At 47.9% G+C, this 26,703-nt stretch overlaps 1 protein-coding gene across 1 annotated transcript in view; it reads left to right on the top strand.

Annotated features, from left to right (window-relative positions):
- LOC137344348 (uncharacterized) overlaps positions 1-26,703 on the top strand; it is a 187,140-nt gene that overhangs the window by 9,675 nt on the left and 150,762 nt on the right. The window contains exons 2-7 of the mRNA XM_068007225.1: positions 3,235-3,529; positions 16,329-16,440; positions 19,281-19,452; positions 22,237-22,383; positions 24,461-24,551; positions 26,148-26,243. Coding sequence (XP_067863326.1) covers positions 3,263-3,529; positions 16,329-16,440; positions 19,281-19,452; positions 22,237-22,383; positions 24,461-24,551; positions 26,148-26,243 — 885 coding nt within the window. The 5' untranslated portion in view covers positions 3,235-3,262. The remainder of the gene's footprint in view (positions 1-3,234; positions 3,530-16,328; positions 16,441-19,280; positions 19,453-22,236; positions 22,384-24,460; positions 24,552-26,147; positions 26,244-26,703) is intronic.

Below are 26,703 nucleotides of genomic sequence, written 5' to 3'. Positions count from 1 at the left end.
GAGGGGATGTAGCCCTAATAATAATGGATGACATGAGGACAGTGGTGAGAAAGTAATGCTTGGAAGATCAGGAAGTAGAATCAATCTGGGTGGAAATAAGAAATAACAAGGGGCAGAAAACACTGGTGGGAGTAGTTTATAGGCCCCTAATAGTAGCAATACCATTGGACGGAGTATTAATCATGAAATAATAGGAGGTTGTAACAAAGGTAATGCAGTAATCATGGGGGACTTTAATCTTCACATAGACTGGGCAAATCAAATTGGCAAAGGTAGTCTGGAGGACGAGTTCATGGAATGTATTCGAGACGGTTTCCTAGAGCAATACGTCATGGAACCAACCAGGGAACAGGCTATTTTAGATCTTGTATTGTGTAATGAGACAGGGTTAATTAGTAATCCTCTGGGGAAGAGTGATCATAATATGAGAGAATTTCACATTGCGTTTGAGGGTGACGTACTTAAGTCAGCAACTAGAGCCTTAAACTTATACAAAGCCAATTACATAGGTATGAGGGGCGAGTTGGCTCAGGTAGATTGGGAAATTAGATTAAAGAGCATGACAGTGGATAAGCAATTTAAAGAAATATTTTAATATTCTTAACAAATATACATTCCATGAGAAATAAAAACTCCATGGGAAAAGTGATCCACCCGTGGCTAACTAAAGAAGTTAAGGAGAGTATTAGATTAAAAGAAGAGGCTTATAATGTTGCCAAGAAGAGGAGTAAGCCTGAGGATTGGAAGAGTTTTAGAAACCAACAAAGGATGACCAAAAAATTGATAAAAAGGGAGAAAATAGAATATGAAAGTAAACTAGCAAGAAATATAAAATATGATTGTAAGAGCTTCTACAAGTATGTAAAAAGGAAGAGAGTAGCAAAAATAAACGTGGGTCCCTTGGAAGCTGAGACAGGAGAAATTATAATGGGGAATCAGGAAATGGCAGAGATGTTAAATAAATATTTTGTATCTGTCTTCACAGCAGAAGACACAAAAAACATACCAGAAATAATGGGGAACCAAGGGTCTAATGAGAGTGAGGAACTTAAAGTAATTAATATCAGTAGAGAAAAAGTACTGGAGAAATTAATGGGACTAAAAGCCGACAAATCCCCTGGACCTGATGGCCTACATCCTAGGGTTTTAAAAGAGGTGGCTGCAGAGATAGTGCATGCATTGGTTTTGATCTTCCAGAATTCCCTAGATTCTGGAACGGTCCCCATGGATTGGAAGGTAGCAAATGTAACCCCGCTATTCAAGAAAGGAGGGAGAGAGAAAACAGGGAACTACAGACCGGTTAGCCTGATATCGGTCGTCTGGAAAATGCTGTAATCCATTATTAAGGAAGTGGTAACAGGGCATTTAGAAAATCATAATATGATTAGGCAGAGTCAACACGGTTTTATGAAAGGGAAATCGTGTTTGACAAATTTATTAGAGTTTTTTGAGGGTGTAACTAGCAGGGTAGATAAGAGGGAACCAGTGGATGTAGTATATTTGGATTTTCAAAACGCTTTCGATAAGCCACATAAGAGGTTGTTACACAAGGTAAGGGCTCATGGGGTTGGGGGTAATATATTAGCATGGATAGAGGATTGGTTAAAGGACAGAAAACAGAGAGTCGGGATAAAGGGTCATTCTCAGGTTGGCAGGCTGTAACTAGTGGGGTGCCGCAAGGATCAGTGCTTGGGCCTCAGGTATTTACAATCCATATTAATGACTTAGATGAAGGGACCGAGTGTAATGTATCCGAGTTTGCTGATGATACAAAGCTAGGTGGGAAAGTAAGCTGTGAAGAGGACACAAAGAGCCTGCAAAGGGATATGGACAGATTAAGCGAGTGGGCAAGAAGGTGGCAGATGGAATATAATGTGGGGAAATGTGAGGTTATTCACTTTGGTAGGAAGAATAGAAAAACAGAATATTGTTTAAATGGTGAGAAACTATTAAATGTTGGTATTCAGAGAGACTTGGGTGTCCTCATATAAGAAACACAAAAAGTTAGTATGCAGGTACAGCAAGCAATTAGGAAAGCAAATGGCATGTTGGCCTTTATTGCAAGGGGGTTGGAGTACAAGAGTAAGGAAGTCTTACTACAGTTGTACAGGGCTTTAGTGAGACCTCACCTGCAGTACTGTCTACAGTTTTGGTCTCCTTATCTAAGGAAGGATATACTTGCCTTAGAGGCAGTGCAACGAAGGTTCACTAGATTAATTCCTGGGATGAGAGGGTTGACCTATGAGGAGAGGTTGAGTAGAATGGGCCTATACTCTCTGGAGTTTAGAAGAATGAGAGGTGATCTCATTGAAACATATAAGATTCTGAGGGGGCTTGACAGGGTAGATGCTGAGAGGTTGTTTCCCCTGGCTGGAGAGTCCAGAACTAAAGGCCACTGTCACAGGATAAGGGTAAACAATTTTACAACACCAAGTTATAGTCCAGCAATTTTATTTTAAATTCACAAGCTTTCGGAGGCTTCCTCCTTCCTCAGGTGAATGTTGTTGGAAGGAGGAAGGAGGAAGCCTCCGAAAGCTTGTGAATTTAAAATAAAATTGCTGGACTATAACTTGGTGTTGTAAAATTGTTTACAATTGTCAACCCCAGTCCATCACCGGCATCTCCACATCACAGGATAAGGGGTCAGACATTTCAGACTGAGATGAGGAGGAATTTCTTCACGCTGAGGGTTGTGAATCTTTGGAATTCTCTACTCCACAGGGCTGTAGATGCTGAGTGATTGAATATATTCAAGGCTGAGATCGATAGATTTTTGGACTCTAGGGGAATCAAGGGATATGGAGATCAGCCATGATCTGATTGGATGGCGGAGCAGGCACGAGGGGCCCAATGACCTCCTCCTGCTCCTATTTCTTATGTTCTTATGTTCACACTAAGCTGGAAGAACTGCACTCCTTGTCTGGCTAAGTTATGGTAGAACAGGTTATCCAATTTTCCCTTTCCTCTCAAGGCCACTTCAGAGAAGCTTCTGGAAACAGCTGGTAATATTTTGACTCAACTTGGTCTTGATCCCATCCTTCTGAACACAATAATATGCACACTTAGCCAATCTCTCCTCGGCATATTAATCAGTCGCTGGCTTCTCGTTCTCCTTTCCTTTACAAATAGGTTTTCTGATTAATATTTTGTACCTAATTAAGGGGCCTGTTGCTAAGAGATGGTGCTCACCACACAATAAGCTCCCTTCTCTTGCTCCCTTTATTTTCCCATTAGAAAGTGAGAGAAGGAGCGATCGAGTGGGATGGAGGAGCAGAGGAAGCCCACTCCAAAAGGGAGGAAGATCAACAGGGACGGACGGAGGACGGCTAGGCGCCGGAGGGAGCTGCACGACCCCCAGGGTTCGGAGGTCGAGCAGGTCGAGCAGGCCGAGCAGGCCGAGCAGGTCAAGCAGGTCAAGCAGGCCGGCAACTGGAGCTCCGGGGAGAGGTTCATGATCCAGAAGGTTCACGAGTTCTTCCAGGAGTGCGGCGGGGACGAGAGGGGCTTCATCACCCGGGACGACATGCAGGTAAGAGGGCACCCCCCTCCCTCCCTCCCTCCCTCCCTCCCCCACCCCTCCCAACACACACACTGTGGACCAACTGACCCACAGCAGCTGAGGGTGGGTCAGTGTACCCCCCACCCCAACACTGCCCCCATCGTCACTGAGACCTGCAGAATTCCAAAACAAGCAACGTCCTGATTAATAAGGCGACATATAAGAAACGTGTAGGATTATGTAGATTGGCACATGGATAAAATAATCCCTCCCCGACCATCCCTCCCCTTTCTCCCATGAGTCAGTGTGTTTATCCAACTGGTCCCACATTTTATTGGCAAAGTGTTCTGACATCATCACAGAGCGTCCACTTGTCCTCTTCACGGATAACACGGGAAGTCCCATGGGCCGTGAGAATGAGTCAGTCCAGGACATACCGAGACTTTCCCTTTCAGCTCTACTCACCTCTGGAGAGACCTTCTCCAGTGAGGGCACAGCTGGGCAGAGGCCTCCCACTGAGCTCCGCAGTGCCAAGTCCATGGAGGTCTCTCTGCGACGTGGCACCAACAATCAATAAAACGCCCTTCGCCAAACCACTTCCCACTGTAGAATCACACAGCACAGAAGGAGGCCATTTGGCCCATCGTGTCTATGCCGGCTCTTTGAAAGAGCTATCCAATTAGTCCCACTCCCCTGCTCTTTGCCCACAGCCTTGAAAATTTTTCATTTTGAAGTATTTATCCAATTCTCTTTTGAAAGTTATTATTGAATCTGCTTCCACCGCCCTTTCAGGCAGTGCATTCCAGATCACAACAACTCACTGCGTAAAAAATTTCTGCTCATCTCCTCTTTTGAACACCTCTATCAAATCTCAACTTAACCTTCTCTATTCGAAGGAGAACAATCCCAGCTTCTCCATGTCTCTCCACATAACTGAAGTCCCTCATTCCTGGTCCCATTCTAGTAAATCTCCTCGGCAACCTCTCCAACATCCTTCCGAAAGTGTGATGCCCAGAATGGGACTCCAGCTGAGGCCAAAACAGTGTTTGATGAAGGTTTAGCACTGTCACAAAAGCTGTTAACATGGCCTTCTGGGAACAACAATGGAGGCGAACTGAATTTTGTTACATGTTTTTACAAGGATTTGGATCTCCCTGTGTGTGTGTTTTGCGATTTGGATCTCCCTGTGTGTGTTTTGGGATTTGGATCTCTCTGCGTGTGTTTTGGGATTTGGATCTCCCTGTGTGTGTTTTGGGATTTGGATCTCCCTGTGTGTGTTTTAGGATTTGGATCTCCCTGTGTGTGTTTTGGGATTTGGATCTCCCTGTGTGTGTTTTGGGATTTGGATCTCCCTGTGTGTGTTTTGGGATTTGGATCTCCCTGTGTGTGTTTTGGGATTTGGATCTCCCTGTGTGTGTGTTTAAGGATTTGGATCTCCCTGTGTGTGTTTTGGGATTTGGATCTCCCAGTGTGTGTTTTGGGATTTGGATCTCCCTGTGTGTGTTTTGGGATTTCGATCTCCCTGTGTGTGTTTTGGGATTTGGATCTCCCTGTGTGTGTTTTGGGATTTGGATCTCCCTGTGTGTGTTTTAGGATTTGGATCTCCCAGTGTGTGTGTTTTGGGATTTGGATCTCCCTGTGTGTGTTTTAGGATTTGGATCTCCCTGTGTGTGTTTTAGGATTTGGATCTCCCTGTGTGTGTTTTAGGATTTGGATCTCCCTGTGTGTGTTTTAGGATTTGGATCTCCCTGTGTGTGTTTTGGGATTTGGATCTCCCTGTGTGTGTTTTGGGATTTGGATCTCCCTGTGTGTGTGTTTTAGGATTTCGATCTCCCTGTGTGTGTTTTGGGATTTGGATCTCCCTGTGTGTGTTTTGGGATTTGGATCTCCCTGTGTGTGTGTTTTAGGATTTCGATCTCCCTGTGTGTGTTTTGGGATTTGGATCTCCCTGTGTGTGTTTTGGAATTTGGATCTCCCTGTGTGTGTGTTTTAGGATTTCGATCTCCCTGTGTGTGTTTTCGGATTTGGATCTCCCTGTGTGTGTTTTGGGATTTGGATCTCCCTGTGTATGTTTTGGGATTTGGATCTCCCTGTGTGTGTGTTTTGGGATTTGGATCTCCCTGTGTATGTTTTGGGATTTGGATCTCTCTGCGTGTGTTTTGGGATTTGGATCTCCCTGTGTATGTTTTGGGATTTGGATCTCCCTGTGTGTGTTTTAGGATTTGGATCTCCCTGTGTGTGTTTTGGGATTTGGATCTCCCTGTGTGTGTTTTGGGATTTGGATCTCCCTGTGTGTGTTTTAGGATTTGGATCTCCCTGTGTGTGTTTTGGGATTTGGATCTCCCTGTGTGTGTTTTGGGATTTGGATCTCCCTGTGTGTGTTTTAGGATTTGGATCTCCCTGTGTGTGTTTTAGGATTTGGATCTCCCTGTGTATGTTTTGGGATTTGGATCTCCCTGTGTGTGTTTTAGGATTTGGATCTCCCTGTGTGTGTTTTGGAATTTGGATCTCCCTGTGTGTGTTTTGGGATTTGGATCTCCCTGTGTGTGTTTTGGGATTTGGATCTCCCTGTGTGTGTTTTGGGATTTGGATCTCCCTGTGTGTGTTTTGGAATTTGGATCTCCCTGTGTGTGTTTAAGGATTTGGATCACCCTGTGTGTGTGTTTTGGGATTTGGATCTCCCTGTGTGTGTGTTTTGGGATTTGGATCTCCCTGTGTGTGTTTTCGGATTTGGATCTCCCTGTGTGTGTGTTTTGGGATTTGGATCTCCCTGTGTATGTTTTGGGATTTGGATCTCCCTGTGTGTGTTTTAGGATTTGGATCTCCCTGTGTGTGTTTTGGGATTTGGATCTCCCTGTGTGTGTTTTAGGATTTGGATCTCCCTGTGTGTTTTGGGATTTGGATCTCCCTGTGTGTGTTTTAGGATTTGGATCTCCCTGTGTGTGTTTTGGGATTTGGATCTCCCTGTGTGTTTTGGGATTTGGATCTCCCTGTGTGTGTTTTAGGATTTGGATCTCCCTGTGTGTGTTTTGGGATTTGGATCTCCCAGTGTGTGTTTTAGGATTTGGATCTCCCTGTGTGTGTTTTGGGATTTGGATCTCCCAGTGTGTGTTTTGGGATTTGGATCTCCCTGTGTGTGTTTTATGATTTGGATCTCCCTGTGTGTGTTTTGGGATTTGGATCTCCCTGTGTGTGTTTTAGGATTTGGATCTCCCTGTGTATGTTTTGGGATTTGGATCTCCCTGTGTGTGTTTTAGGATTTGGATCTCCCTGTGTGTGTTTTGGAATTTGGATCTCCCTGTGTGTGTTTTAGGATTTGGATCTCCCTGTGTCTGTTTTGGGATTTGGATCTCCCTGTGTGTGTTTTAGGATTTGGATCTCCCTGTGTGTGTTTTGGGATTTGGATCTCCCTGTGTGTGTTTTGGGATTTGGATCTCCCTGTGTGTGTTTTAGGATTTGGATCTCCCTGTGTGTGTTTTGGGATTTGGATCTCCCTGTGTGTGTTTTGGGATTTGGATCTCCCTGTGTGTGTTTTGGGATTTGGATCTCCCAGTGTGTGTTTTAGGATTTGGATCTCCCTGTGTGTGTTTTGGGATTTGGATCTCCCTGTGTGTGTTTTGGGATTTGGATCTCCCTGTGTGTGTTTTGGGATTTGGATCTCCCAGTGTGTGTTTTAGGATTTGGATCTCCCTGTGTGTGTTTTGGGATTTGGATCTCCCTGTGTGTGTTTTGGGATTTGGATCTCCCTGTGTATGTTTTGGGATTTGGATCTCCCTGTGTGTGTTTTGGGATTTGGATCTCCCAGTGTGTGTTTTGGGATTTGGATCTCCCTGTGTGTGTTTTGGGATTTGGATCTCCCTGTGTGTGTTTTAGGATTTGGATCTCCCTGTGTGTGTTTTAGGATTTGGATCTCCCTGTGTGTGTTTTGGGATTTGGATCTCCCTGTGTGTGTTTTGGGATTTGGATCTCCCAGTGTGTGTTTTAGGATTTGGATCTCCCAGTGTGTGTTTTAGGATTTGGATCTCCCTGTGTGTGTTTTTGGATTTGGATCTCCCTGTGTGTGTTTTTGGATTTGGATCTCCCTGTGTCTGATTTGGGATTTGGATCTCCCAGTGTGTGTTTTAGGATTTGGATCTCCCTGTGTCTGATTTGGGATTTGGATCTCCCTGTGTGTGTTTTGGGATTTGGATCTCCCTGTGTCTGATTTGGGATTTGGATCTCTCTGCGTGTGTTTTTGGATTTGTATCTCCCATTGTGTCTGATTTGGGATTAGGATCTCCCTGTGTGTGTTTTGGGATTTGGATCTCCCTGTGTGTGTGTTTTAGGATTTGGATCTCCCTGTGTGTGTTTTGGGATTTGGATCTCCCTGTGTGTGTTTTAGGATTTGGATCTCCCTGTGTGTGTTTTAGGATTTGGATCTCCCTGTGTGTGTTTTAGGATTTGGATCTCCCTGTGTGTGTTTTGGGATTTGGATCTCCCTGTGTGTGTGTTTTGGGATTTGGATCTCCCTGTGTGTGTTTTGGGATTTGGATCTTCCTGTGTGTGTTTTAGGATTTGGATCTCTCTGCGTGTGTTTTTGGATTTGGATCTCCCAGTGTGTCTGATTTGGGATTTGGATCTCCCTGTGTGTGTTTTGGGATTTGGATCTCCCTGTGTGTGTTTAAGCATTTGGATCTCCCTGTGTGTGTTTTAGGATTTGGATCTCCCTGTGTGTGTTTTAGGATTTGGATCTCCCTGTGTGTCTGATTTGGGATTTGGATCTCCCTGTGTGTGTTTTAGGATTTGGATCTCCCTGTGTGTGTTTTAGGATTTGGATCTCCCTGTGTGTGTTTTAGGATTTGGATCTCCCTGTGTGTCTGATTTGGGATTTGGATCTCCCTGTGTGTGTTTTGGGATTTGGATCTCCCTGTGTGTGTTTTGGAATTTGGATCTCCCTGTGTGTGTGTTTTAGGATTTCGATCTCCCTGTGTGTGTTTTCGGATTTGGATCTCCCTGTGTGTGTTTTGGGATTTGGATCTCCCTGTGTATGTTTTGGGATTTGGATCTCCCTGTGTGTGTGTTTTGGGATTTGGATCTCCCTGTGTATGTTTTGGGATTTGGATCTCTCTGCGTGTGTTTTGGGATTTGGATCTCCCTGTGTATGTTTTGGGATTTGGATCTCCCTGTGTGTGTTTTGGGATTTGGATCTCCCTGTGTGTGTTTTGGGATTTGGATCTCCCTGTGTATGTTTTGGGATTTGGATCTCCCTGTGTGTGTTTTAGGATTTGGATCTCCCTGTGTGTGTTTTAGGATTTGGATCTCCCTGTGTATGTTTTGGGATTTGGATCTCCCTGTGTGTGTTTTAGGATTTGGATCTCCCTGTGTGTGTTTTGGAATTTGGATCTCCCTGTGTGTGTTTTGGGATTTGGATCTCCCTGTGTGTGTTTTGGGATTTGGATCTCCCTGTGTGTGTTTTGGGATTTGGATCTCCCTGTGTGTGTTTTGGAATTTGGATCTCCCTGTGTGTGTTTAAGGATTTGGATCTCCCTGTGTGTGTGTTTTGGGATTTGGATCTCCCTGTGTGTGTGTTTTGGGATTTGGATCTCCCTGTGTGTGTTTTCGGATTTGGATCTCCCTGTGTGTGTGTTTTGGGATTTGGATCTCCCTGTGTATGTTTTGGGATTTGGATCTCCCTGTGTGTGTTTTAGGATTTGGATCTCCCTGTGTGTGTTTTGGGATTTGGATCTCCCTGTGTGTGTTTTAGGATTTGGATCTCCCTGTGTGTTTTGGGATTTGGATCTCCCTGTGTGTGTTTTAGGATTTGGATCTCCCTGTGTGTGTTTTGGGATTTGGATCTCCCTGTGTGTTTTGGGATTTGGATCTCCCTGTGTGTGTTTTGGGATTTGGATCTCCCAGTGTGTGTTTTAGGATTTGGATCTCCCTGTGTGTGTTTTGGGATTTGGATCTCCCAGTGTGTGTTTTAGGATTTGGATCTCCCTGTGTGTGTTTTGGGATTTGGATCTCCCAGTGTGTGTTTTGGGATTTGGATCTCCCTGTGTGTGTTTTATGATTTGGATCTCCCTGTGTGTGTTTTGGGATTTGGATCTCCCTGTGTGTGTTTTAGGATTTGGATCTCCCTGTGTATGTTTTGGGATTTGGATCTCCCTGTGTGTGTTTTAGGATTTGGATCTCCCTGTGTGTGTTTTGGAATTTGGATCTCCCTGTGTGTGTTTTAGGATTTGGATCTCCCTGTGTGTGTTTTGGGATTTGGATCTCCCTGTGTGTGTTTTAGGATTTGGATCTCCCTGTGTGTGTTTTGGGATTTGGATCTCCCTGTGTGTGTTTTGGGATTTGGATCTCCCTGTGTGTGTTTTGGGATTTGGATCTCCCTGTGTGTGTTTTAGGATTTGGATCTCCCTGTGTGTGTTTTGGGATTTGGATCTCCCTGTGTGTGTTTTGGGATTTGGATCTCCCTGTGTGTGTTTTGGGATTTGGATCTCCCAGTGTGTGTTTTAGAATTTGGATCTCCCTGTGTGTGTTTTGGGATTTGGATCTCCCTGTGTGTGTTTTGGGATTTGGATCTCCCTGTGTGTGTTTTGGGATTTGGATCTCCCAGTGTGTGTTTTAGGATTTGGATCTCCCTGTGTGTGTTTTGGGATTTGGATCTCCCTGTGTGTGTTTTGGGATTTGGATCTCCCTGTGTATGTTTTGGGATTTGGATCTCCCTGTGTGTGTTTTGGGATTTGGATCTCCCAGTGTGTGTTTTGGGATTTGGATCTCCCTGTGTGTGTTTTGGGATTTGGATCTCCCTGTGTGTGTTTTAGGATTTGGATCTCCCTGTGTGTGTTTTAGGATTTGGATCTCCCTGTGTGTGTTTTGGGATTTGGATCTCCCTGTGTGTGTTTTGGGATTTGGATCTCCCAGTGTGTGTTTTAGGATTTGGATCTCCCAGTGTGTGTTTTAGGATTTGGATCTCCCTGTGTGTGTTTTTGGATTTGGATCTCCCTGTGTGTGTTTTTGGATTTGGATCTCCCTGTGTCTGATTTGGGATTTGGATCTCCCAGTGTGTGTTTTGGGATTTGGATCTCCCTGTGTCTGATTTGGGATTTGGATCTCTCTGCGTGTGTTTTTGGATTTGTATCTCCCAGTGTGTCTGATTTGGGATTAGGATCTCCCTGTGTGTGTTTTGGGATTTGGATCTCCCTGTGTGTGTGTTTTAGGATTTGGATCTCCCTGTGTGTGTTTTGGGATTTGGATCTCCCTGTGTGTGTTTTAGGATTTGGATCTCCCTGTGTGTGTTTTAGGATTTGGATCTCCCTGTGTGTGTTTTAGGATTTGGATCTCCCTGTGTGTGTTTTGGGATTTGGATCTCCCTGTGTGTGTGTTTTGGGATTTGGATCTCCCTGTGTGTGTTTTGGGATTTGGATCTTCCTGTGTGTGTTTTAGGATTTGGATCTCTCTGCGTGTGTTTTTGGATTTGTATCTCCCAGTGTGTCTGATTTGGGATTAGGATCTCCCTGTGTGTGTTTTGGGATTTGGATCTCCCTGTGTGTGTGTTTTAGGATTTGGATCTCCCTGTGTGTGTTTTTGGATTTGGATCTCCCTGTGTGTGTTTTTGGATTTGGATCTCCCTGTGTCTGATTTGGGATTTGGATCTCCCAGTGTGTTTTTTAGGATTTGGATCTCCCTGTGTCTGATTTGGGATTTGGATCTCCCAGTGTGTGTTTTGGGATTTGGATCTCCCTGTGTCTGATTTGGGATTTGGATCTCTCTGCGTGTGTTTTTGGATTTGTATCTCCCAGTGTGTCTGATTTGGGATTAGGATCTCCCTGTGTGTGTTTTGGGATTTGGATCTCCCTGTGTGTGTGTTTTAGGATTTGGATCTCCCTGTGTGTGTTTTGGGATTTGGATCTCCCTGTGTGTGTTTTAGGATTTGGATCTCCCTGTGTGTGTTTTAGGATTTGGATCTCCCTGTGTGTGTTTTAGGATTTGGATCTCCCTGTGTGTGTTTTGGGATTTGGATCTCCCTGTGTGTGTGTTTTGGGATTTGGATCTCCCTGTGTGTGTTTTGGGATTTGGATCTTCCTGTGTGTGTTTTAGGATTTGGATCTCTCTGCGTGTGTTTTTGGATTTGGATCTCCCAGTGTGTCTGATTTGGGATTTGGATCTCCCTGTGTGTGTTTAAGGATTTGGATCTCCCTGTGTGTGTTTTAGGATTTGGATCTCCCTGTGTGTCTGATTTGGGATTTGGATCTCCCTGTGTGTGTTTTAGGATTTGGATCTCCCTGTGTGTGTTTTAGGATTTGGATCTCCCTGTGTGTGTTTTAGGATTTGGATCTCCCTGTGTGTCTGATTTGGGATTTGGATCTCCCTGTGTGTCTGATTTGGGATTTGGATCCCCCTGTGTGTGTTTTAGGATTTGCATCTCGCTGAGCATGCAAACTTAAAAGTGTGCCAGCAGATAAGGCTAGAGGTTGCAAAAATAGTAAAAAGACAGCAGTAAAGGCTTTGTATCTGAATGTGCGTAGCCTTCGTAACAAAATGGATGAATTGACAGCTCAAATAGAAATAAATGTGTACGATCTGATAGCCATTGCAGAGACTTGGCTGCAAGATGACGAAGGCTGGAACCTGAATATTCAAGGGTACTTGACATTTCAGAAAGATAGAAAGCTTGGAAAAGATGGAGGGGTCGCTCTCGTAATTAGGGATGACATGAGTATAATGGAGAGAAATGACCTTAGTTCTAAAGACCAAGATGTAGAATCAGTTTGGGTGGTGATAAGAAATAATAAAGGCAAGAAGTCACTTGGAGTAGTTTATAGGCCCCCAAACAGTAACCACACTGTAGGACAGGGTATACAGGAAGAAATAATGGGGCTTGTGAGAAAGTAACAGCGATAATCATGGGTGATTTTGATCTACATATAGATTGGAAGAATCTGATTGACAAAGGTAGCCAGGAAGATGAGTTCATGGAGTGCTTTCGGGGCAGTTTCTTCGAGCAGCACGTTATAGAGCCAACCAGAGAGCAGGCTATTCTAGATCTGGTAATGTGTAATGAGACAGGACTAATTAATGACCTCATTGTAAGGGAGCCTCTAGGTAGCAGTGATCACAATATGATTGAATTTTGCATTCAGTTTGAGGGAGAGAAGATTAAGTCTAAGACTAGTGTTTTAAACTTAAAGAAGGGCAATTATGAGGGCATGAAGAGAGAGCTGGCTAAAGTGAACTGGGAACTTAGGTTAAGGGAGATGTCAGTAGAGATGCAGTGGCAGACATTTAATGAGATATTTCATAACACTTAGCAAAGATACATTCCAGTGAGAAAGAAAGACTCTAGGGGAAGGACGTACCATCTGTGGCTAACTAAGGAAGTTAAAGATCGTATCAAATTGAAAGAAAAAGCATACAATTCTACGAAGACTGGTGGCAGGTCAGAAGATTGGACAGAATATAAAAAACAGCAAAGAATGACTCAAAGAATAATAAGGAGGGAGAAATTAGAGTATGAGAGAAAGCTAGCTAGAAATATAAAAAGAGATAGTAAGAGTTTCTACGGGTATTTAAAAAGGAAATGAGCAAGTAAAGTGAGGGTTGATCCTCGAGAGAGTGAGTCTGGGGAATTAATAAAGGAGAACAAGGAAACAGCGGATAAATTGAACAGATATTTTGCGTCCGTCTTTACTGTAGAGGATACAAATAACAAGCCAGAAATAATTGTGAATCAAGAGGTAAAAGGGAGGGAGGAACTTAAAACATTTACAATCACCAGGGAAAGGGTTCTGAAAAAAATATTAGAACTAAAAGCTGACAAGTCCCCAGGTCCTGAAGAACTTCATCCTAAGGTGTTAAAAGAAGTGGCTGCAGAAATAGTAAATGCATTGGTATTAATTTTCCAAAATTCCCTAGATTCTGGAAGGGTCCCATCAGATTGGAAAATAGCAAATGTAATTCCTCTATTCAAGAAAGGAGGGAGACAGAAAACAGGAAACTACAGGCCAGTTAGCTTATCATCTGTCATAGGGAAAATGCTAGAATCTATTATTAAGGCGGTTATAGCAGGGCACTTAGAAAATCTCAATGCAATCAGGCAGAGTCAACACGGCTTTGTGAAAGGGAAATCGTGTTTGACTAATTTATTAGAGTTCTTTGAGGAAGTAACAAGCAACGTGGATAAAGGGGATCCTGTGGATGTGGTGTACTTGGATTTCCAGAAGGCTTTTGACAAGGTGCCACATCAAAGGCTACTACACAAAATAAGAGCTCATAGTGTAGGGGTATCATATTAGCATGGATAAAGGATTGGTTAGCTAACAGCAAACAGGGAGTAGGCATAACTGGGTCATTTTCTAGGCAAGATGTAACGAGTGGCGTGCCACGGAGATCAGTGCTTGGGTCTCAACTATTTACAATCTGTATCAATGACTTGGATGAAGGGACCGAATGCATGGTTGCTAAATTTGCTGATGACACAAAGGTAGGTAGGAAAGTAAGTTGTGAAGAAGACATAAGAAGTCTGCAAAGGGATATAGATAGGTTAAGTGAGTGGGCAAAAATTTGGCAGCTGGAGTATAATGTAGGAAAATGTGAACTTGTCCACTTTGGCAGGAGGAATAGAAAAGCAGAATGTTATTTAAATGGAGAGAGATTTCAGAACTCTGTGGTACAGAGGGATCTGGGTGTCCTAGTACATGAATCACAAAAAGTTAGTATGCAGGTACAGCAAGTGAAGGCAAATGGAATGTTGTCATTTATTGCAAGGGGAATGGAATATAAAAGTACAGATGTTTTGCTACAGTTGTACAGGGCATTGGTGAGACCACATCTAGAATACTGTGTGCAGTTTTGGTCTCCTTATTTAAGAAAGGACATAATTGCTTTGGAGGCGGTTCAGAGAAGGTTCACTCGACTGATTCCTGGGACGAGGGGGTTATCTTATGAGGAAAGGTTGGACAAATTGGGCCTGTATATATTGGAGTTTAGAAGAATGAGAGGTGATCTTATTGAAACATATAAGATCCTGAGGGGACTTGAAGGGGTAGATGCTGAGGGGATGTTTCCACTTGTGGGAGAGACTAGAACAAGGACCACAGTTTAAAAATAAGGGGTCTCCTATTTAAGATGGAGATAAGGAGAAATTTTTTCTCTCAGAGGGTCATGAGTCTGTGGAACTCCCTTCCCCGGTGACTGGTGGAGGTAGAGAGAGAGAGTTATACAGCACGGATAGAGGCCCTTCGGCCCATCGTGTCCGCGCCGGCCATCAAGCCCTGTCTACTCTAATCCCATATTCCAGCATTTGGTCCGTAGCCTTGTATGCTATGGCATTTCAAGTGCTCATCCAAATGCTTCTTGAATGTTGTGAGGGTTCCTGCCTCCACAACCCTTTCAGGCAGTGAGTTCCAGACTCCAACCACCCTCTGGGTGAAAAAGTTCTTTCTCAAATCCCCTCTAAACCTCCTGCCTTTTACCTTGAATCTATGCCCCCTTGTTATAGAACCCTCAACGAAGGGAAAAAGCTCCTTAGTATCCATCCTATCTGTGCCCCTCATAATTTTGTACACCTCAATCATGTCCCCCCTCAGCCTCCTCTGCTCCAAGGAAAACAAACCCAATCTTCCCAGTCTCTCTTCATAGCTGAAGCGCTCCAGCCCTGGTAACATCCTGGTGAATCTCCTCTGCACCCTCTCCAAAGCGATCACATCCTTCCTGTAGTGCGGCGACCAGAACTGCACACAGTACTCCAGCTGTGGCCTAACCAGTGTTTTATACAGCTCCATCATAACCTCCTTGCTCTTATATTCCATGCCTCGGCTAATAAAGGCAAGTATCCCATATGCCTTCTTTACCACCTTATCTACCTGTTCCGCCGCCTTCAGGGATCTGTGAACTTGCACACCAAGATCCCTCTGACCCTCTGTCTTGCCTAGGGTCCTCCCATTCATTGTGTATTCCCTTGCCTTGTTAGTCCCTCCAAAGTGCATCACCTCGCACTTTTCTGGGTTAAATTCCATTTGCCACTGTTCCGCCCATCTGACCAACCCATCTATATCGTCCTGCAGACTGAGGCTCTCCTCCTTGCTATTTACCACCCTACCAATTTTTGTATCATCAGTGAACTTACTGATCATACCTTTTACATTCATATCCAAGTCATTAATGTAGACCACAAACAGTAAGGGACCCACCGTAGAGTCATTGAATATTTTTAAGGCTGAGTTAGATAGATTCCTGATTAACAAGGGAGTCAAAGGTTATAGTAGGTGGATGGGAATGTAGGATTGGGTCACAATCAGCTCAGCCATGATCTTATCAAATGGCAGAGCAGGCTCGAGGGGCCGAATGGCCTATTCCTGCACTTAATTCATATGTTTGTATGTCTGTTTTGGGATTTGGATCTCCCTGTGTGTTTTGGGATTTGGATCTCTCTGTGTGTGTCTTAGGATTTGGATCTCCCTGTGTGTTTTGGGATTTGGATCTCCCTGTGTGTGTGTTTTGGGATTTGGATCTCCCTGTGTGTGTTTTGGGATTTGGATCTCCCTGTGTGTGTTTTGGGATTTGGATCTCCCTGTGTGTGTTTTGGGATTTGGATCTCCCTGTGTGTGTTTTGGGATTTGGATCTCCCTGTGTGTGTTTTGGGATTTGGATCTCCCTGTGTGTGTTTTAGGATTTGGATCTCCCAGTGTGTGTTTTGGGATTTGGATCTCCCCGTGTGTGTTTTGGGATTTGGATCTCCCTGTGTGTGTTTTAGGATTTGGATCTCCCAGTGTGTGTTTTGGGATTTGGATCTCCCAGTGTGCGTCTGTTTTGTTGTTTTACTGTTGAATTTTGCTTTTTCTTTCCTCAGAAGCTTCAGATGAAGTTTTCTTTCAGTCCTGAGGAGTTGGAGTTGGTGTTTGATAAACTGGATGTTGATGGGAATGGCTACCTGACCCCAGAGATGCTGACTAAGGCACTGAGTATGTTGAAGCCTTAACCTCTTTACAAGCCGGCTTAACCGGACCTGCGTAACACTGAGACCTACACTACACTCAGCCTTGGGTAGCAGTGGGGTGTTGGGTGTGGGATACGCAATTACAGACATAGAGGGCATGATGGGCAGTCCAGAAACCCTTGCTGCTCTGGGGAGCGTGTGTCAGAGACAACACAAGTCCCGACTCTCTGACCAGCCGTCCCTTCGAGCTCAGCTCCCTGGGAGGAGTGAAGCTTCAGTCAATGTTTCCAACTGTTCCTGCTGGAGCCTTGAGTTCCTGTTCAAACAACGAGTCTGCAGGGACCGAAATCCTCTGTGCCCCATTAAAGTTATTGATCACTTCACAGATTGCGGTCAGCACTGGGTCAGAGTAGGTAACGTTCCTTCATTAAAATGGTGATTCCTCCATCACCCATCACACTCTCCCCCCCCCACACTCCCCCACTCCCACTCTCCCCCCACCCCCACACTCCCCCACCCCCACTCTCCCCCCACCCCCACACTCCCCCACCCCCACACTCCCCCACCCCCACTCTCCCCCCACCCCCACACTCCCCCCACCCCCACTCTCCCCCCACCCCCACACTCCCCCACCCCCACTCTCCCCCCACCCCCACACTCCCCCACCCCCACTCTCCTCCCACTCCCACTCTCCCCCCACCCCCACACTCCCCCCATCCCGACATTCCCCCCACACCCACACTACTTCCACACCCACACTCCCCCCACCCTCAAACTCCCCCACCCCGATACTCCCCCACCCAGACATTCCCCCCACACTCCCCCACCCCCAAACACCCCCCACCTCCGCACACCCCCCACCCCACGCTCCTCCTCACCTGACCCACACACTCCCCCACCCCCACACTCCCCCACCCCGATACTCCCCCATCCCCAAACTCCCCCCACCCCCACACTCCGCTCTTCCCACGACATTCCCCCACCTCCTCCCTCTTCGCTGTCTTCTGCTCCCTTGGCCGGACAGTTCAGGGCTCATGGATGAGGGGAGGGCGTGGAGTGGGGGAGGGGTGTGTTTGGAATGAGAGAGGGGAGGGCCTGGAGTGGGGGAGGGGTGTGTTTGGAGTGGGGGAGGGGAGGGTGTGGAGAGGTGGAGGGGAGGGCCTGGAGTGGGGGAGGGGTGTGTTTGGAGTGGGGGAGGGGAGGGCGTGGAGTGGGGGAGGGGAGGGCGTGGGGTGGGGGAAGGGAGGGAGTGGAGTGGGGAGGGGAGGGCGTGGGGTGGGGGAAGGGAGGGAGTGGAGTGGGGGAGGGGAGGTCCTGGAGTGGGGGAGGGGTGTGTTTGGAGTGGGGGAGGGGGAGGGCGTGGAGTGGGGGAGGGGAGGGTGTGGAGTGGGGGAGGGAGGGCCTGGAGTGGGGGAGGGGTGGGTTTGGAGTGGGGGAGGGGAGGGCGTGGAGTGGGGGAGGGGAGGGCGTGGGGTGGGGGAAGGGAGGGAGTGGAGTGGGGAGGGGAGGGCGTGGGGTGGGGGAAGGGAGGGAGTGGAGTGGGGGAGGGGAGGTCCTGGAGTGGGGGAGGGGTGTGTTTGGAGTGGGGGAGGGGAGGGCGTGGAGTGGGGGAGGGGAGGGTGTGGAGTGGGGGAGGGAGGGCCTGGAGTGGGGGAGGGGTGGGTTTGGAGTGGGGGAGGGGAGGGCGTGGAGTGGGGGAGGGGAGGGCGTGGGGTGGGGGAAGGGAGGGAGTGGAGTGGGGGAGGGGAGGGCCTGGAGTGGGGGAGGGGTGTGTTTGGAGTGGGGGAGGGGAGGGCGTGGAGTGGGGGAGGGGAGGGCCTGGAGTGGGGGAGGGGTGGGTTTGGAGTGGGGGAGGGGAGGGCGTGGAGTGGGGGAGGGGAAGGCCTGGCGTGGGGGAGGGGAGGGCGTGGAGTGGGGGAGGGGAGGGCGTGGAGTGGGGGTGGGGTGGGTTTGGAGTGGGGGAAGGGAGGGTGTGCAGTGGAGGAGGGGAGGGCGTGGAGTGGGGGAGGGGAGGGCATGGAGTGGGGGAGGGGAGGGCGTGGAGTGGGGGAGGGGAGGGTGTGGAGTGGGGGAGGGGAGGGCGTGGAGTGGGGGAGGGGAGGGTGTGGAGTGGGGGAGGGGAGAGTGTGGGGTGGGTGAGGGGAGGGTGTGGAGTGGGGGAGGGAAGAGTGTGGGGTGGGGGAGGGGAGGGCGTGGAGTGGGGGAGGGGAGAGTGTGGGGTGGGGGAGGGGAGGGCGTGGAGTGGGGGAGGGGAGGGCGTGGAGTGGGGGAGGGGAGGGCGTGGAGTGGGGGAGGGGAGAATATAAAATGGATGAAAGGTTCCATGAGATGTATTTTCTTTCTGAACTGCTTGGGGAGGGGGCCGGTGGGATTGGACGGGAGACAGTTATTGTCAGATTCACCGTGTTGGTCTGTTGAAAATCCAAATTGTTGTTTTCTTTCCTTTATATTAACGATCAATCAATTGTGAAGTATAAATGTGTTGATCGATTAACCGGAGTGACCCATTGTGGACATTTTCGATTGTCTGGGGGAGCCCCAGGACGGATATTGCAGCGACACATTTCCAAGGTGTGTTCACAATGCTGAGTTTCCTGCGGGCGGCCCTGATGGGAATGATCCCCCGGTCAGTCAGACAGGGCTCTCTCAGGCGCTCGCTCAGCGTTTGCCCTGTCAGTGATGGTGAGGGTCTCTGATAAGAGGGTCGCTCTGATTGATGACATCGATTGCACCCATTCATTTGGTGCCATGTCTGTACACCTGGGGGTCAATGAAGCTTTGGGTTTGCTCCAAGGCTCTCACTTCAGGAGATGTTTGTGTAAGATATTTGAACCAAGCAATGACCACCTGAGCTGTAATCTCTAGGCCACTTTCTAACTGACCAGAACCAGGAAGGGGATGGTGATGGTTCGCAGAATGTTCCAGAATCTCTGTATCAGTCCCAAAGCCTACAGCGGCAAGTTGAGGTGGAAGATGAGGAAAAGCAACACTTTGAAAAACTGATGGAGAGACTGGGAGCCGGCGCCATCTTTGCAGAGTGAGTGGGGGATCCCGTGCTCAGGGAGACCGAGGCTCGGTCACTAACTTCTTGTTCTATTCAGAGAGGAGGAGGTTTCCAGGAGATGCAACGAGTTACACTGCAGGACGTCGGGGCGTTTAAAAGCCACAAATTGTTGGTGAAATTCTCTGAGGCCTCTAACTGGGTAGCCGAGGATATATTTACGTTTGTATTGCTGCATCGGCCACAGCTGGGAGTCTGCAGCAAGAGTTTCCCATGGTACCCGTGAGGGGTGTGGGGTATATCAGAGTTACAGTGAGGGGTGTGGGGTATATCAGAGTGTTACAGTGAGGGGTGTGGGGTATATCAGAGTGTTACAGTGAGGGGTGTGGGGTATATCAGAGTGTTACAGTGAGGGGTGTGGGGTATATCAGAGTGTTACAGTGAGGGGTGTGGGGTATATCAGAGTGTTACAGTGAGGGGTGTGGGGTATATCAGAGTGTTACAGTGAGGGGTGTGGGGTATATCAGAGTGTTACAGTGAGGGGTGTGGGGTATATCAGAGTGTTACAGTGAGGTGTGTGGGGTATATCAGAGTGTTACAGTGAGGGGTGTGGGGTATATCAGAGTGTTACAGTGAGGGGTGTGGGGTATATCAGAGTTACAGTAAGGGGTGTGGGGTATATCAGGGTGTTACAGTGAGGGGTGTGGGGTATATCAGAGTTACAGTAAGGGGTGTGGGGTATATCAGGGTGTTACAGTGAGGGGTGTGGGGTATATCAGAGTGTTACAGTGAGGGGTGTGGGGTATATCAGAGTGTTACAGTGAGGGGTGTGGGGTATATCAGAGTGTTACAGTGAGGGGTGTGGGGTATATCAGAGTGTTACAGTGAGGGGTGTGGGGTATATCAGTATTACAGTGAGGGGTGTGGGGTATATCAGAGTTACAGTAAGGGGTGTGGGGTATATCAGAGTGTTACAGTGAGGGGTGTGGGGTATATCAGAGTGATACAGTGAGGGGTGTGGGGTATATCAGAGTGTTACAGTGAGGGGTGTGGGGTATATCAGAGTATTACAGTGAGGGGTGTGGGGTATATCAGAGTTACAGTAAGGGGTGTGGGGTATATCAGAGTGTTACAGTGAGGGGTGTGGGGTATATCAGAGTGTTACAGTGAGGGGTGTGGGGTATATCAGAGTGTTACAGTGAGGGGTGTGGGGTATATCAGAGTGTTACAGTGAGGGGTGTGGGGTATATCAGAGTGTTACAGTGAGGGGTGTGGGGTATATCAGAGTGTTACAGTGAGGGGTGTGGGGTATATCAGAGTGTTACAGTGAGGGGTGTGGGGTATATCAGAGTGTTACAGTGAGGTGTGTGGGGTATATCAGAGAATTACAGTGAGGGGTGTGGGGTATATCAGAGAATTACAGTGAGGGGTGTGGGGTATATCAGAGTGTTACAGTGAGGGGTGTGGGGTATATCAGAATGTTACAGTGAGGGGTGTAGGGTATATCAGAGTGTTACAGTGAGGGGTGTGGGGTATATCAGAGTGTTACAGTGAGGGGTGTGGGGTATATCAGAGTGTTACAGTGAGGGGTGTGGGGTATATCAGAGTGTTACAGTGAGGGGTGTGGGGTATATCAGAGGGTTACAGTGAGGGGTGTGGGGTATATCAGAGAGTTACAGTGATGGATGTGGCGTATATCAGAGAGTAACAGTGAGGGGTGCGGGGTATATCAGAGTGTTACAGTGAGGGGTGCGGGGTATATCAGAGTGTTACAGTAAGGGGTGTGGGGTATATCAGGGAGTTACAGTGAGGGGTGTGGGGTATATCAGAGTGTTACAGTGAGGGGTGTGGGGTGCATCAGAGTTACAGTGAGGGGTGTGGGATATATCAGAGTGTTATAATGAGGGGTGTGGGGTATACAAAGTGTTACAGTGAGGGATGTGGGGTATATCAGAGTGTTACAGTGAGGGGTGTGGGGGTATATCAGAGTGTTACAGTGAGGGGTGTGGGGGTATATCAGAGTGTTACAGCGAGGGGTGTGGGGTATATCAGAGTGTTACAGCGAGGGGTGTGGGGTATACAAAGTGTTACAGTGAGGGGTGTGGGGTATATCAGAGTGTTACAGTGAGGGGTGTGGGGTATATCAGAGTGTTACAGTGAGGGGTGTGGGGTATATCAGAGTGTTACAGTGAGGGGTGTGGGGTACATCAGAGTGTTACAGCGAGGGGTGTGGGGTATATCAAAGTGTTAAAGCGAGGGGTGTGGGGTATATCAGAGTGTTACAGTGAGGGGTGTGGGGTATATCAGAGTGTTACAGTGAGGGGTGTGGGGTATATCAGAGTGTTATAGTGAGGGTTGGGGGTATACAAAGTGTTACAGTGAGGGGTATCAGAGAGTTATATTGAGGAGTGTGGGGTATATCAGAGAGTTATATTGAGGAGTGTGGGGTATATCAGAGAGTTATATTGAGGAGTGTGGGGTATATCAGAGAGTTATATTGAGGAGTGTGGGGTATATCAGAGAGTTATATTGAGGAGTGTGGGGTATATCAGAGAGTTATATTGAGGGATGTGGGGTATATCAGAGAGTTATATTGAGGAGTGTGGGGTATATCAGAGAGTTATATTGAGGGATGTGGGGTATATCAGAGAGTTATATTGAGGAGTGTGGGGTATATCAGAGAGTTATATTGAGGAGTGTGGGGTATGTCACAGAGTTATATTGAGATGTATATTGGGGTGTATTCGAGATTCTTACAATGAGGGGTTTGGTCTGTCAACTGATAGTTCTGCCCATTCTCTCTCTATCTCCCTCTCTCAGTAAGTCGGAGATATGGAAGCTGTGGGTCCAGCTCCGACGCGATGAGCCAAACCTGCTCGGGAACCTGGAGGATTTGCTGTCTAAAGTGACCGGCCAGATTCAGGAGGCCCAGAGAGAGAAGGAGGATCTCGTACGCACCTTAAAAAAGTGAGTAATACATCGCCAGTATTCAGTGTCCCCCCCATCTCAATCTGTTCCTCCAGCTCAGATATTTGTTTGTACACTGACCAGTGAAATCCAGGCTGCTTTATCTGCTCAGCTTCAGCATTACACAAATCACTCGAAGTTAGTCCAAAAAGCAATCAAAAATGCTAATTGGCCTTTATCTCACGGGGGGAGGAAGTGATGTTCCAGCTGTACAGAGCTCTGGTTAGACCCCATCTGGAGACTGGGTTCAGTTCTGGGCACCGCACCTCAGGAAGGATATATTGGCCTTGGAGGGGATGCAGTGCAGATTCACCAGAATGATACCGGGGCTAAAAGGGTTAAATTATGAGGACAGGTTGCATAGACTCGGCTTGTATTCCCTTCAGTGTAGAAGATTAAGGGGTGATCTGATCGAGGTGTTTAAGATGATAAAGTGATTCGATAGGGTAGATAGAGAGAAACTATTTCCTATGGTGGGGGAGTCCAGAACAAGGGGGAATAACCTTAAAATTAGCACCTCGCCGTTCAGGGGTGAAATCAGGAAGCACCTTTTCACACAAGGGGAGTGGAAATCTGGAACTCTCTCCCCCAAAAGGCTGTGGATACTGGGGGTCATTTGGAGCTTTCAAGACTGAGATCAATAGATTTTTGTTGGGTCAGGGGATCGAGGGATATGGAGCAAAGGTGGGTGAATGGAGTTGAGGTCCAGATCAGCCATGATCTAATTGAATGGCGGAATAGGCTCGAAGGGCTGAATGGCCTCCTCCTGTTCCCATGTTCTTTCATTGAAGGGGAAAATAACTCCTAACTGCCCAGTTGGCACCTCTGGCTACATTTCTGAATTGGCACTGGTGTAAACTCTGCCAGTTCAGAGCAAGCTCCCCTGCCCATGCCTGTTAAACTCTCCTGCCCATGCCCGTTCAGCTCCCTTGCCCATGCCCGTTCAACTCCCCCGCCCATGCCCGTTCAGCTCCCTTGCCCATGCCCGTTCAGCTCCCTTGCCCATGCCCGTTCAGCTCCCCTGCCCATGCCCGTTCAGCTCCCCTGCCCATGCCCGTTCAGCTCCCTTGCCCATGCCCGTTCAACTCCCCCGCCCATGCCTGTTCAACTCCCCCGCCCATGCCCGTTCAGCTCCCTTGCCCATGCCCGTTCAGCTCCCTTGCCCATGCCCGTTCAGCTCCCCTGCCCATGCCCGTTCAGCTCCCCCTGCCCATGCCCGATCAGCTCCCCTGCCCATGCCCGTTCAGCTCCCCTGCCCATGCCCGTTCAGCTCCCCTGCCCATGCCCGTTCAGCTCCCCTGCCCATGCCCGTTCAGCTCCCCTGCCCATGCCCGTTCAGCTCCCCTGCCCATGCCCGTTCAGCTCCCCTGCCCATGCCCGTTCAGCTCCCTTGCCCATGCCCGTTCAGCTCCCCTGCCCATGCCCGTTCAGCTCCCCCGCCCATGCCCGTTCAACTCCCCTGCCCATGCCCGTTCAGCTCCCTTGCCCATGCCCGTTCAGCTCCCTTGCCCATGCCCGTTCAGCTCCCCTGCCCATGCCCGTTCAGCTCCCCTGCCCATGCCCGTTCAGCTCCCCTGCCCATGCCCGTTCAGCTCCCCTGCCCATGCCCGTTCAGCTCCCCTGCCCATGCCTATGGGTGTGGACATCTGCCTGTGGGAGTGACGGCGATGGAGTGGGAGCAGCTGTGAGGAAATTTCTGGCCCGAATTAGATTTATCTCCTTTGGTGCATTGGTCCTTAAGGGAAGCCTTAAGGGGGAAGTCTCTTCATGATAAAGTGTTTGACAGTGTTTTTTTTTGCCTCTGCTTGCCAGGCATTGTGAATTAATGATGCACCTCACATTGAAACATACCACTGTGTCACAAAGACACGGTTAGTTCAGTCTATGTGGCTGATTGGGAGGGTGATGGGATTGTGGGTTCAGGGAATAATCTGGTCACCCATCCCTGTAACTATCTACTACAGTAAAAGGCAGAGCCGCTCGAAACTGAGGCGTTAATAGCCCAAAGCTCCCATTAGTGAGCCCGCCAGAAGCTGGGACGCCCTGCATTGAACTGACATCTCTTCTTCTGCCCCAGGAGGACGGTGGAACACAATGCAGAGGTGCAGAAACTCTACGAGGAGATGGAGCTTCAGATCAACAATGAGAAGGAAAGGATAGAGAGTGAAGTGAGTATTGTAAGATATCAGGCTGAGTTGTGATGACCTGAAGTGTTGTCCATCCTGTGTGGTGTGTCGGGGGCCAGTACATCCATTAAAAACATTGAGTCTGTCCGTCACTGATCTCAGATCCAATTGGTCCATTAACAGAAGCCAACGATGAGTCTGTCCTGAAACCTGATTGGTCCGATAGCTGAAGCTAATGCTGAAGTCATAACTGTTGCCTTAAATAATTTCTGTTAAAGGGATGGTTCTTAAAGGCACGGCCAATGGATGTTTCTAAAGGAAAATAAAAGGCTCGTCTTCATTTGTGTTTTGCAAATGTTCTGGTAAAAAAACAAAGTAGTATAAGAAGGGATTTAACGTGCCTTGTCCATACAGCTGACTTCAAACACCTACAGTTACTTTGGGAAGTGACTAACTGGTAGAATAAGAAGCATCTGAGTACAGAGACTCATGGGTTACAGAGAGATAGCACAGGAATATCAGGCACAGGAGGATGGGCTGAAGGGTGAGTGAAGATTGTAACCAGGACTCACTGGCCACATGGAGTGGACCCTCTCCTTACCCCGGGTACTGTCCCACCAGCTTGGCCTGGACTTTTCTGCTCACTCCCAGCTGCTCTGTGCCTTTGGCTCGGTTCCTGCACTGCTCCCAGTTCTGGCCTCCTCTGTTTCAGGTGACTTTCTGCAGCTTCCCACTCCGTCCCACTGCTCTAAGGCCTGCTCCAAACAGGTGCCAAGAAATCTACTGTTGTGAAAAGTCCAGCTTTAAGCATTAATGGAGAAGACCTCCATTTGCTGTTTAACAAGTCCCTAACAAGACCATTGACACAGTGCAGTGTGTTACACTTGTTTACTTCAAGGAGCAATTTGAGAAGTGCTAGCAAAAGTTAATGCTTTGGGTAGGTGGATGAAGGAAAGGGGGATGAAGGGATATGGGAACAGGGCAGGTAAACATGATGAGAGCTAATTGCTTGCATGGAGGGTAAATGCCGACATGGATTGGTTGGGCCAAATGGCCTGTTTCCGTGTTGTAACTTCTATGTATTTCTATGACAGTTTTCTACCCAGCCACACAATTAGTGCCCACACCAGCTTATTAAAAATTCATTCCTGGGGTGTGGGCATCACTGGCAAGGCTGGCAATTATTGCCCATCCCTAATTGCCCTGAGAAGGTGGCGGTGGGCCTTATCCTTGAACCATTGGTAGCAGTTTGATACAACTCATGGCTTGGCTAGGCCAACTCGGAGGACAGACAGGAGTCAACCACATTGATGTGGGACTGGAGTCACATATAGGCCCAGACTGGGTAAGGGGGGCAGGTTTCCTTCTCGAAGGTACCGTACTGAACCAGTTGGTTTTTTACGACAATCCGACAGCTTCAAGGTCACTTTTACTGAGACCAGCTTTTTATTTCCAGATTCTTTTTGAACTGAATTCCAATTCTCGATCTGCCGCTGTATATCTGAACTCATGTTCTCTGGGTTATTAGGCCAATTCTCTGGACTACTGGTCCAGCAGCATAACCAGTACACTACCGAACCCCCGGACACACAGACAAAATGCACCCCTCCAATGGTCCAATTCTCTCTGCCTTTTCAGAATGTTGTGAGGCTCCACACTCAGAGTCAGGACTTACAAAAGGAGTTAGACAGCAAACAGGATGAAGTGCAACATCTGGTGCAGACACGGACACAGGTAAGCCAGATGTGTGCCCCAGGTGCAACACCTCTGACACATGTTAAACAGCCTCCTCCGCTAGTGCAATGTCTGCCCACCCTGGACCCCCCACCTTGTTGAGACGAGGCCTGCAGTAAATTGATCAGCCTGGAACCGCGGGAAAATCTGAAGTGAAGGTCAAACACGTTGGTGATACACATGTTTCATCAACAGCTGGAAGAGAAAAGGCAGCTTTAATAGATCCTGTCGGGATCCTTCTTGACAACTAGAAAAGGAAGATAGGCGGACTGACCCAAAACAAGGAGAGGGGAGAGGGGAACAGTAAAAAACAGTAAACACCGTGCCCCGTCTCTCCCCGTGCCCCGTCTCTCCCCACGCCCCGTTTCTCACCGCGCCCCTTTTCACCCTGCGTCCCGTTTCTCACCGTGTCCCGTTTCACACTGCACTGTTGGAGTCAATGGAAAAGCAGACTGCCAAT

Source organism: Heptranchias perlo, chromosome 27 (assembly GCF_035084215.1).
Source record: "Heptranchias perlo isolate sHepPer1 chromosome 27, sHepPer1.hap1, whole genome shotgun sequence".
Lineage (NCBI taxonomy): Eukaryota > Metazoa > Chordata > Chondrichthyes > Hexanchiformes > Hexanchidae > Heptranchias > Heptranchias perlo.
This window is presented reverse-complemented; position numbering and strand designations above follow the sequence as displayed.